Genomic DNA, 12955 nt, shown 5'->3' with positions numbered 1-12955 from the left:
CAAATGGGTGACCTGGGAGCTTCCCTCTTATAGAGCAAAGCTAAAAGCTTCCCGGGTTTGTCTCCGAGGGCATGGGTTCTTTGTGTGTGCTTAGCGTAGCTCAGTTTCCCAAGGGATTCCCAATGAGTTAGGCAGGTTTATCTGAGTTTGGTAATTTCGAGTTGATGTTCAGGGGTTGGGTCAGCTCTGCCCTCAAGCGCACTCAGATCTTTCTCTGTGTGCTCCAGAGAGGTTGTGATGGATCTCTGGGTACCCACAACTGCTGCGATCATCTCTCCCCTCCTGACCACCTTGTAGGCCTCCCATGTTGTGCTCATGTATTTTACGCTATGCAGGTTATTTTGCCAATACTCCTCGGTGCTATCCCTTATACGTTCCCGGAACGCTGTATCATGCAAGGCCACTGCCTCCACGTAGGTACCGAGGGTTTAGGCAGGGACACCTGCCAGGTGACTAGCATGGGGGGAGTGGTCAGACAGCACTTTAGGCAAATAGTGTGCATCAACGAACATGGCCTGGTGTGCCTGACTAGCAAAAAGGTAGTCTAGCCTAGTGTGGACAGCGTGCCTTGGGGAGAAGAAGGAGTATTCGCGTTGTTCAGGGTGCAGGTCTCTACACAGATCTCTGAGTAGCAGTTGTTGAGTTAGGTTGGATAGTATTTTGGCAGGAGGGGAGGGGCGATCGTGCTTGTTGTCCGATCTGTCCTTTAATGGGTTAAGAGTACAATTGTTGTCGCCTCCCCACATCATGATTCTGTCTATATAAGGGCTGAGTCGTGTGTATAGGGAGTGGAAGAAAGCAGTTGCATCATGGTTAGGTGCGTAGGTGCTAATTAGGCATAACTCCCTACCCTTGATGGAACCGCATACCAATGCCATCCTACTCATATTGTCCGTTTTGGTGCTAATTAGCCTGAAGGGGACAGTCGGGGCGATCCATATCAAGACCCCTCTGGCATAGGAGGAGTAGGAGGACCCAATTAAGGTCCCTCGCCATGTTTTGGCCACACCATCCAATTTCTTTGCAGTTAGGTGTGTCTCTTGGAGCAAGGCGATTCCGACCTTGCATCTTTTTAAGTAGGTGTGGATTCGGCGCTGTTTAACAAAGCTGTTCAAGCCTCTGACGTTCCGTGTTACAACCTTTATTGTGTCAGCCATGGGTATTGTGCGGTTTGTCGTAAGCTCCAGGTTGTGCTCGAGGTCCTGCTGGTGATGAGTTGCATATGGGATTTTCCTGTGGTCTCAACATTTCCCAATGGAGTTTCCCAACTTTTGTGCTAACGCCCTGTTTCCCACCCCCCGCCCCTTTAACTGTAAACTCCCCAAACATAGAACAGGTCCAGCGAGGTTCCCCTCGTTATGACAGTCCCGTTTTCGCTCCGTTTGACCACACCTAGGTCTCCGGGTGCCCTACGGGCGAGTATATATACCCAGAAGGAAACTCCCAGGGGGTGGAGTGCCCTTTGGCTCCGGTGTCTCCGTGCAGAGGATCCATTCAGCTGTGTAGAGGCTCAGTTTGCCTACAGGCAGGCAGTTGTGAGTGGAAGGGTCCTGCCATGCGTGGCTAGGAAGGCTTTAGCGCGGTCTCCGCTTCTTCTGCTCGGCGTCAGGGATTTGTTGACCGTCCATCCAGTCTCTGGCTTGTGCAGGTGTGTCGAACAGGTGGGCCCTATTGTTGTGTAGCACTTTCAGTCTGGAAGGGTACAAGAGCATAAAGTGCAGTCCAGCTGCTTTCAGTCTGGCCTTTGTGTGTATGAACTGCGCTCTGTTCATTTGGACCTGGAAGGTATAATCGGGATAGATGGCAATTTTTGCAGAATTTCTTTGGATTTGACCTCCTGATCGAGAAAACGCCAGTATCACCTCCCGATCCCTGTAATTGAGTACTTCCGCTATCACCGGTCTGGGTCGAGCACCTGGCGGTGGTTTCTTTGCTAGGGACCTTTGGGCCCTTTCGATAGTGAAGCCTTGAGAGAGCTTCTCTGCGCCGACTTCCTGCAGCAGGAGGTTCTCAATGTAGTTAGTAGGGTCAGGGCCCTCGATGCCCTCCGGCAGCCCGAGGAATAGTATATTGTTCCGGCGGGCCCTCCCTTCTGCCTCCTCAGATCTGTCCTCCAGGTTCTTGACCCTTTGTTGAAGCGCATCTACGTCTCGAAGGAGATGAGTTTTGGCTTCTGTGTTTTCCCGGACTTGGGTTTCTAATGCTTCAGTTCTGCCGGCCAGAGACCGGACTTCTTGGCGCAGGAGGCCCAGGTCTGTGGCCACGGCATCGATTTTGTTCTCCATTGTTGCCTGGAACAGCTTAATGGCTTCGAGAATTTGGGTATTGCTGGGTTCGGCTGCTGCTTCCATGGGATCAGGTTGAGTATCTGGCGCTACCATGTTAGAGCTCTCGGGATCTGCAGGTCCGCTGGCCATAAAAGTGTCTATAGTGGTTTGGCGTTGTTTGGACCTCGTCCCTTTCCCGGACATCTTGTCAGGCGGCGCCATCCCTTTGCTCCGAGCGCAGATGGCGTGGGCGGGAGGCCACTAGCGAGGGATGCGGTGCAGTGTTTCGCGGAGCTGGCTGTGGTAACACTGCGTAGGATTGAGATGGAAGTGTAGAACTGATCACCAAAATCTCAAGAGTCTCCAGGTGCTAGTATTGGGTACACAGGGGACTCTGGCACTGTCCCGTTAGTTGGCTGCACCGGCCTCAGGCGGCAGTGTGGGTTAATGTGTAATGGCTCAGCGTTGAGGGCTGTCTGTGGGATCCGGAGAGCGTGTCTCCACTGCCCGCCGTTCTGTATGCTGATTGCGTCCGCTGTGAGGAGTGTTGTGTGGGCCAAGGTGCGTTGCCTACTGTTAATGGTAATGGTTAAAGGTCCGACTCCCCTGGTCCACCTGAGTAAGCGTGTGAGAGGTTGCAGTGCGTGGGCGCAGGCGGTACGGGGAAGCTTAGGGTCCTGCCACTCTAGTGGGCCCACTGTGCGCTGGACGGCGTATCACCAATGCTGGCAGGTATCCCCCGGGCGTTTCCTCAGCCGATGACAAGGGAGGATGTGGGGGCTCTTCATGAGGGGCGACCGACGGCCCAGTTGGATGTCGGCGCGGTGTCCCTGCGCCCTCCACCCGTCTAAGGGCCGCAGGGTGATCCGCGCTGGCAGAGGAGAGAAACAAGCCGTTCCTTTCCCGGCTAAGCAGGTTAGTGCTCTTTCGTCGGTGTTGGCGTATTAGTGTCTGGGCGCCCCCCCGCCGCACCCGCTCACCTCCGCGGCGCTGGCTCGCCTCTGGTCTCAGGAGGAAGCCAAGCGGCTCATCGAGGGGCCCCGCAGCCCTCGGGCGTGCCCTTGTCCTAGGCAGCCCGCTCGCCGGAGGCAGGGCGCTGCGTGGTGGGGGTCACGGGGCAAGCCGCTCGGGTCTATGGGTCAGGCTGGTCCACCCACGCACTCCGGTGCTAGTGCCGAATCGGCAGCCTGAGGTCAGCTCTCTGGACAGCGGGCGATATCTACGGTGGCGCGTGTGCACTCCAGCCCTTCCAGGGGATCAGCATGCGGGAGCCGCCATGTTGGCCTTCGCTCCACCACTTTTCACTCGCAAAGTTAAAGTGTTTGCCGGCTCACCCAGGCTTGGGAGACGGCTCGCAGGGCTGCTAAATGGTGTCCGCAGCAGGTGGTGCAGCTCACGGGGTCCAGGGGCACCTCCGAGTCTTATAAAACAGCTTATTTTGGCACATCAAGCGGAGCTCACCAGAGACACGTCTTCTCTACATGGCAGCTAGCCACGCCCCCCTCATCCATGGTCAGTTTTAACATAGTTGTTCGCTTATCAGTGGACATAGTTGTACCCAAATATTTGATGAAGCCCATTCGCTACTTACACCCCATTTTTAAACCCACTGAGGTGGAGGCTGTAATCAGTGGGTTGAGCTCAGGCTTTTGGCAATTAATCCTCAGACCACCAAATTCCCCATTTGGGATGCTAAGCAATGAACCAATTGAGCCTTCACTTTGAAATGCAAACTACCTGCATTAGATGGTGTGCCTGGAAATATTAGCCTGCTATGCTACAGAGCCCATGCAACACTCACCTGAGTTTTCGTTCTATGGGCCTCATTACGACCCAGGCGGTAAGTTACCGCCTGGGTCGTACCCTTACCACCATGGTGTAAACTATGTTTATACCATGGTGGATGGTGGATTTACCGCCCCATTCCAATTTTACCCTTCCCCATTCCCATTTTTGCCCCATAGGGCATAATGGGAGTGGGGAAGGCGCTAATTACGCCACCGTAAATTACGGTGGCGTAATTAGCACCATGGTCCCTTAGCGCCATGGATTTTAACGCCTGCAAAAAGCAGGCGTTAAAATCACCATGGCGCTAAGGGACCTTGTAATCAGGCGTTAAGGGTCGGCGCCGTTTACGGCGCCGTTAACCCCTTAACGCCTGACTCGTAATGAGGCCCTATGCCTCCAAAGCTGTGGACCTCACACTTGTGAAGCAATTTCAGTGTCATTTTAAAATGCTGGTGCTGTCTAAAATGAGGGCCTTTTCATCAGTGTCATATTTAACACACTGCAAAAGCTCCGAAAACGTGGTGAGATGAATGCATTAACAATATTCTTATATTGTAGACTTATGCACACAATCACGCACCACATACCTGGATTCGCATAGGAACCGTCTATATTCCTTATTGCACAATGTGTGACATTTCCACCATATTATATATTCATGTATAAACGCACTATCAGCAAGAACAAGATGGGTGGGGATGACACACAGATGTTGGATGAAGAATGCTATATCCCATGTGCACAAACAACAAGCGTATCTATTCATTACAGGCATAAAATGATGCACTTTAAATATCTATTTCATCAGACTTACAAGAAACCTGATGCAAACACTCTGGATGAATGTATGGCTTGTGCTGCCTCACATGCAGATTTATTACATTTTACAAGGTCATGTCTGCCAGTAAACTTATTTTGGGAGGAGATTACATATGCGACCAGTAGCATGGCAGGAAACCTCCCTCCTGCTAGACCTCAGACTTGGCCATTGGGTCTCTTCTGACAACAATCGGTGTTCAAAGAGAGGTCTATTGGGAATGGTGTTATTTGTAGCTAGATTGTTGATAGCCAAATTGTGGGACAAAGGCCTCCGCTCCACCCATGGAAAAATGTCTCAAAGAAACAACATTATGTGAGGAGCGGGAACATCTATATAGTTCAGTTTTACTACTGACAAGCCACCCTAATAATATATGGACATATATGCGTAATTACCTATTAACTATAATAAATGTATACGAAGACTTGAAATGCGAATACATAACTATATGTTTTATTGTTAATTGTTTGAGTCACACCATCAACATATGAGTGCATATTCAAATGGCCAAATGATAAAACTGTCTAGGTACTGATTTGTGGATTGTGGTTACTACAGTAACTGAAGTGTATCATTGTTGATAATAAAATAAATAAAATGTTAAAAAAAGAAATAGCCTAAAAGGTCTGCAAATTTGAATAGAAGCAAGGTGGGCAACAGATTCCAAAAATAATCAGCCCATAGCTAGACAAATGCCCTCTATTATTGGGCTGAAATATGGATGCTGGAAGTGAGCACTCACTTTTAGGCATAAAATAATTATTAAAAGAATGGTTTCTGCAAATTATTAAACAGACCGCAGAATCATCTAGACTGACACCCCTTGCAAGAAAGCCACCATGGGTTACACCAAACATCCATTCAGAACTTCAGGAAATCGGGACCAACACAAATCTCCTGCAACTAAACAAAACCTGGCTGACAAAAAACTCCAAAACCTGTTCACAAAAAACGGGCAGCCGAGTGGGCCATACAAATGAGCAAGGACATCTCTGGATGGGAGAGGGACCTTCAGGGCCCTATCCCCAAGGATTCCTGGGGTAGGATCTGGCATAGGGCTAGTGCCTCTTCCAAATATGCAAGGAATAACGAATGCGCCTACAACATTTTGTACCGGTGGTGCATGACCCCAGTTCATCTACATGGAATGGACCCGGGGATTCCCCCTTTTGTTGGCAGAACTGTGGTGCCCGCTGGGACTGGTTGTACATTTGGTGGAACTGTGGAAAATCCCAAATATTTTGGAATTATGTTCTGGCTCTTATCAAGGACATGACAGGTGCGTAATTGCCATTAGATCCTTTGGTGGTTCTTTTGGGGGATGCTGTTGAGGGGGCGTATCCTCTCTCTGGGGCTAACTCGACCTGATCTCGACGTTTCCCTGATCACCCTTTTACTCACTGCTGCCAAGGTATACTTTGCGAGGTGTTGGAGGCCAGTCACTGGCCCACAGATTAATAGTGGTGGTACAAGCAGTGGGATATTGTTTTCACAGAAAAGATCCTGGTTCTTAAACAAGGTTGACTCTCTGGATACATCCAGGATTGGTTTCTGCTCCATGACTGTTGCAATAGGTTTCCGGTCCGGAAAATAACGCACCAAATACTGAAGTATTTTACACTGCTCTGACCTCGGCAGGGTGCTATTCTTCTTGATTTTGCACGTGAAAGGAAGGTGTATACAGGTTCTGTTTTGGATACTTCACTGTTCACTCTTTTTGTTCTCTGTTGCTCGGTGTTTACATCACAAGTTTGATATCTTGATTTGGTTAATGACCGTTTTTGATGTTTCCTGTGGTCTAAGGAGCAAACCCCATCTACCACTGTGTGTATGCTCATCCTGATATGTTTAGGTGCGTGGAAATAAAAGATCTAAGAAAAAATGAGCAAGTAGTCCTGCCTACCTTGGAAAGTAATCTTCACCTCCTCAAAGTAGATTGGCTTGCGAAATGGACATACAAAAAAATGAAGAAAGGCATCTCTTCCTCTAAACTGGATCTAACCCCCAGGATACTAGCAGGGGATAAAGTGGAAAATAATAATTGATACCTAGCTCTGTTACCTAGAGAAAAACCACTCTATCATAGCATTTACTTCGACCCGACTATCGTGAGCCAATGAAAATACATTTTTCCAGACCAATTAAACAAACATTGAGTCACAACTACATATGCCTTTTGGGATACTAATTTCCCCAGGTACCACAAAGTTACATGTTGTCTGAAAGAAGTAACACAGGAAGTAGAAAACAATACACTGATGCAAGGTAAAAAGAACAAAGAAATTGGATTGCTTGGCTGAAAAACTCAACCAGTGCTGAAAGTTGATGAAAATCGACCGATAGTAGCCGTTCATACGTACCACTCGTCTCACTCAATCTGTCACATTCTGCACTTGTCCGGGGTAAATTGGGAAGCATCATACTTGAATCTAACTCCTCTCACCCACTGACCGTTTCCAAAGACAGGACTATTTTACTTCCAATAGTCAACAAAAATGGAATAACTATGTATAAATACTTTCCAGTAAGAACAAAAAGGGGTAAATGTGGAGGGTTCTTCGCCATGGGCTCTAAGGATCAGTATAGATAAATTGTGCTCCTGCTGCATGAGCAAAGAACCCCAGCCAACTAACAAGAGGCCAAATACCAAGAATTACCTCAGACAGCTAGCTTAGACCCAACTCTCTTATTCCCCACCACCAGTGATCTGTCCAGGATTGTTCAGAGTGCAGGCGGTATTCCACTTCGACAGAGCACTGTACATGATTTTGGAGGCCACAAAGAAAGTTCTGAGGGGCAAAGAAAACTAATGTAACTAAAGTGTGGTTACATTGGTAGTGCTTGGACTAAAAGAGAGGGTGCTGTACACTGTGAAGGGGTTCTAAGAAGAGCACTACTACCACTGCCCTCACCAGCTCCTCACGCCTCATTACTTCTCAGCCTACACCAATACCACCCCTACTTTTCCCCTCCCATTTTCCCAAAAGCCACGTTGCTTCACCATTTGCATGACAAACCCAACAAAGGTTGTACTGGCAAGCTGCGCTAATTTATCACAGGCATGCACAAAGGAGAACTGCATCTCTGTCATCATCCCTAATGTATTAGTCATCATCCCTAGTCAATGGAGCACAAAGTGCATTTTTGGATAAAATCGAAAAATTAAAATTGGTTAAAGCTGCTGCTGCCATCTTGCAACATTCATTGTGCTTTAAAGGAAGTGGATATGGACCTAGTTTGGCCGGGAAGTGCAGAGTTGAATTGGTTAAGTTGCAAAAAATACCCTTGATGCCAACAGAAGCAAAGTCAGGAAGTGACTTAGACTTCTGGTCACTTTTATCATGAATGTCTGGAATAATAAAGTAGCGTGCCCATGATGTGTTCACTACTTGCTGCCATTAAGAGCTTCTGAAATCTCAAAGTCTGGGCGGTCACATATATTGAGAAGAATATAACTTGCTAGTTCCACAGGTGGAGCTGGGCCCCTCAGGGCAGTGGCCTGTGCTTATGAAACATGACGGATCAGTATGAACTTAAAGATTTCCTAAGAGCATTAGGTAGACTGGTCCCTCCATAACTTTTACTGACTGACCTTTAGAATGGTCTGCAATGGTAATTCTTGAAAGTCTCTATTTGTCATGCCATAAACATAAAGAATATGCCTGCGACTACATAGACCATCAAATGACGTCCCTGAAGGCATTGAGCTATTATTTACTTACTCGGATGACATTGCTAATGTTTTTGTATTGATAAGGAGTCTCAATTAAAATACTTATATTTCCAAAAAGGAAATGTCCTTGAAATGTAACTTGTTGTGGATATTGGCACATTACTGTGGTCTGTTAAGAAGCAGTTTGTTCCAAGATGATGGCCGCAAAAAGTGTGTCTAAATGGCTGGAAGTTATTTTCATTATTGAGGCACACAGGGAGCATGCCCGATTATCTGACTTCAGGTAGGCTCCCACCGTTTGGCAACAAATATCATACATATTGCTTCTACTACACGTGGATCAATACGAGCAAATTATGTTAGGACTGTTGTTTATTCACTTCTGTCCAGCATTGGGTATAGTGCGAGGCAGTTGAGGGTTGGCCGTGTCTCTTGAGGTTCTGGATCCATGTGCACAGTTGTTGTGGAGCTAAGTGTTGACCATGTGGGCTTGTTGCCAGGAGATATTCATACATTACGCCTCCTGATTGGGTTATCACTGTCGCCGTCCTATTAGACTTTAATTAACAAAGACATAATTGATACTCATGGCCAAAGGGGCTTATTCATTTTGTAAGCAATTTCCTCTGTGTTGGAGTGAAGTTGTGTGCCCTTGCTCTGTGACAACGAATTATGCCTATTCTCTGTCATTCTGGACAGTGCTGTTCTGCCTGGTCCACTGGATTTCCGGTTATTCTCTTATATGAACTTATACCCTGCTATATCACACAGTCCTACGTTTGTTTTTTCTCACTATGCTGCAAAGAAGGGCCATGATGCTTTGTCAGTCTGTGTGCACTTAGTTATGTTGTCGCTCATGCCAGTCTTCTCACCTAAAGAGGCGAGGCTCTGCCAGTCTGCGTACCCGCTCCTATTCTGTCTCATATGCTTGTCTGCATGCCCGAAAAAAGCTCCCCCCCACCCGTACAATGAGGAGAGGCTTTGCCAGTCTGTAGACTTGCACCCTTTTTTGTCTCATATGCTTACCTGCATGACTGATGTAGCCACCGTACCACACCACTTTTGTCTGTAATCTTTATGCATATTCTTGCACTTCACTAATTGCGCTTTGTGCACCTAGATGCCTCTGGGCTTTGTGCGCTAAAATAAACGCAAAAATAAATAAATAAATAAATCCCATGATAGATAGGTAGTTTAAGAATATTCAATCGATCTCGAAACCTCACAGAACTGTTTGAGCACATCTGAAGCTCTACATGTAGGTAAGAAGCACAACAGAAAACACTCTTTTGGGCACAAGGCAAAGCAGCGGTGTGCAGGCTGCACTGTGATAACAGGTGGAGAAACATATACATTTGAGATTAATAAAAAGATCAACAACACTGAGATATGTGATGATATATCTTACTTGCAACACTTTCCAAGTACAATACTAAGAAAATCAGTGCTATCTAAAAGAAATGTATTATTATAATGCACTTTTTAATGGAATTCTGTGTACCTGGAAATGTAGAGAGTTTGACTGTCATCAAAGACCGTTTTGAACATCAATTATAGGATTGCTTACTCTTAATTCATGGCAGTAAAATCACTTTTTTCGTTGTTGATTAATGGAAAAAAATGAATTACAATTTCTGCCTTTTAGTACAGTATTTTTTCCATTCAAACGTTGTAATACATATGTTGCATTCATTGACAGAGGAATTTGTCAATGAAGCAAGAGACCAAGGTTGAAGTTGGCGTTTTTAGCATTACAGATACATTCTTCTTTGCTAAGGCTACTACAATCACATATTTCAGGTTCGTAGTTGCACCAACGGATAATAAAAAGAAATCCACCGATATCCATGTTAGTTAAAGGGATCAGTGAGTGGCTTTGGTTTAGTTAGTAGCTAGGGGTACGTTTCATTGATCAGAAGTAGCTTTCACCGTAGAAAAGATTATTGAATGTTTTATTAGAGCACTATGGCTTGGAGATCTTGGACAGCATATTGATAGATCTTGGGGTGAATTTTCAGGAAAGCTGATCTTTTGACACAAGGATAAAGACATTGCGCCTCATTATGGGTCCGGCAGTAACCCTGCTGGTGCTACCGGCGGGTTGCCGCCAGACCCATAATATTTTATCGGCGCCTGACTTCCCGGTGCCACCAGCTCATTACGTGCCCGGCGGCCCGGGAAGTCAGGTGCCGGCAAATTCTAAGTCCCCATTCCCAAGAGTTCTATAGGACTCTATGGGAGCGGGGACACGGAAGCACCGGCACTGTTAGTAACAGTGCTGGTGCTTCCGTGAACAGTCTGCCTACCGTGGCCACAGCGCCCAGCCCGGCCAGACCTGTCAGGCGCAGCAGCCATGGCAGGCAGACTCGGAGATTGCCCATCCAGAAACAAGGGTGCCGTTGAGCTTACTGCCACCCTTGTTTCCAGACCGGCAAACTCATAATGAAGCCCAATGTGACAAAAACAACTAGGACACTGAAACCATTTAGTTCTGAACAATGTGGTGCAGGGGATATACAACAACTGAACTTGAACAAGACAGCAAATTAGAAACCCGTATGTGATTATTTTCCTCCCCATATATCTGATCTGGCAGTACAGATACATGTTATGAATGAAAAAGAGATGCAAAACTTGGGAATGATAGATTGAGGGGAGTTCAAACCTGGGCCACCAATAATAGTCTTGAAATCAGATAAAACAGAAGTGTAAATCTTCACTTGGGTTGAAAAGAATGGTGGGATGTACTCACACATTCCTGAAATGCAGCCTCCAGAGCCCCGATCACCACATGTTCTTGACAAATCCCTTTTTCTTTCACAAACTGTGGATCAGTGTTGTAAATGCATAGTCCTGTTAGGTGCATAGGCGGATAAGGCCCAGAAATCCCTTCCTGGATCTCTTCTAGTTTCTCCTTTATGCAGAAGTGTAGATACTGTGAAGCCAGGGTGGCTGCTACTGGTCCACCATGGCCATCAAACAGAGCCCAGTAGCAGCTGGTCACGCACTATGGAATAAGTGTTCAGAGATTAGCCTGGCAAGCACACATGGATACTTAACTCTTGGAGGGCTTAATTCATTTGAGAGTTAAAATATATTTCACTCACCTACAAAATACCCCAATTAGGAATGGGAAATGCTTTGTTATTAGTTAAAGAATCGATTTAATCAAGATTTTCGAAATAGGAGGTAACTTATTCCCAATTCACAATCATAACTGTATTCCTGGACGTAACACAAACACGCCGAAGGATGGGAGGTGTCCTACATTTTATATTACTATGTATTGTAGTGCTAGATCAGAAATCATGGCCTGTAGTATCGGTTCCATTTCAACGATCTGCCCACACTCATGGGTAACCATCAGGACGCTCAACCATCACAGTGCTTTCGCTTGTTTTAGACACATGCCACAACACAAGCACCATAGCCAAGTGTGCTTCAAAATCGCCAGCTAGCCCTGGACAAATGCAGATGTCTAATAGCATGGTATCCAGATATACTAAGTAAACATGTACTCCAAAACCACATTTTCACAGAATGACGGTTAATAATCCAAATGGCATTTTTATCTGGCATGACCACAACCAATACATGACTGCTCATCATGTTCCATTTCCTGTTATGATAGGTATGGTGGCTGACTTTGACATGGAGGAGACCTCTATAAGGCACCGAGTTCCAGCACATCAAAGGACCACATTTAGATCAACAGTGTTACCGTCTATGCTAGATATAATGGTATGATGTTGACCGGATTAGTTATACCGGTCTGCTGGAAGGACCTATGTGGGAATCCCACTGGGCTTTCTTGAAAACATCTGTTAATTCTCAGAATATGTTGAAAAAATTCCATGAATATTTTCCAACAAGAAAGTTAACATAAATAAGGCTAAAGTTACAAAGCGACATTGTACAGGTACATTTATTGAGGTTGCATAACGTTATGTTTTTGAAGTAAGAATACACAAGAACAAGTGTGTATATTTTTGAATGATCAGATTTATGAGTACCTTAGTTATTTACTGATTTTTTATCTTTTTCTTTATTGTCATTAGTCCCTGAAGAAGGTCTAGGATAGACCGAAATGCATTGGACAACAGAATGTTTGCAAATGGCCTTATAAGGATGAGAAATTATTAATAAATACATTTATACTTTTATTCATCGAATCAACTGGAATTCTTTCAACATATTCTGAGAATTAACAGATGTTTTCAAGAAAGCCAAGTGGGATTCCCACATAGGTCCTTCCAGCAGATCGGTATAACTAATCCGGTCAACATCATACAATTATATCTTTACCGCCCCTAGCAATGGGGAGGAATCTGGCGACAGGACCAAATACAACATTAAACATTGATTACCTTAGAGCAAGTATGTAGTGCCCACTCATTTTTTCTTTTT

The 12955-nt window shown here is 45.9% G+C and overlaps 1 protein-coding gene across 4 annotated transcripts in view; it reads right to left on the bottom strand.

Annotated features, from left to right (window-relative positions):
- Positions 1-12955, bottom strand: part of PPM1M (protein phosphatase, Mg2+/Mn2+ dependent 1M) — a 591924-nt gene that overhangs the window by 422840 nt on the left and 156129 nt on the right. For 3 of the 4 annotated variants that reach the window (XM_069643991.1, XM_069643993.1, XM_069643990.1), the window contains one exon: positions 11301-11555. The exons of the other annotated variant lie outside the window; for it this stretch is intronic. In XM_069643991.1, coding sequence (XP_069500092.1) covers positions 11301-11555 — 255 coding nt within the window. The remainder of the gene's footprint in view (positions 1-11300; positions 11556-12955) is intronic. 4 annotated transcript variants of the gene reach the window in all.

This window comes from Ambystoma mexicanum, chromosome 2p (assembly GCF_040938575.1).
Source record: "Ambystoma mexicanum isolate Mex_15411 chromosome 2p, UKY_AmexF1_1, whole genome shotgun sequence".
Lineage (NCBI taxonomy): Eukaryota > Metazoa > Chordata > Amphibia > Caudata > Ambystomatidae > Ambystoma > Ambystoma mexicanum.
This window is presented reverse-complemented; position numbering and strand designations above follow the sequence as displayed.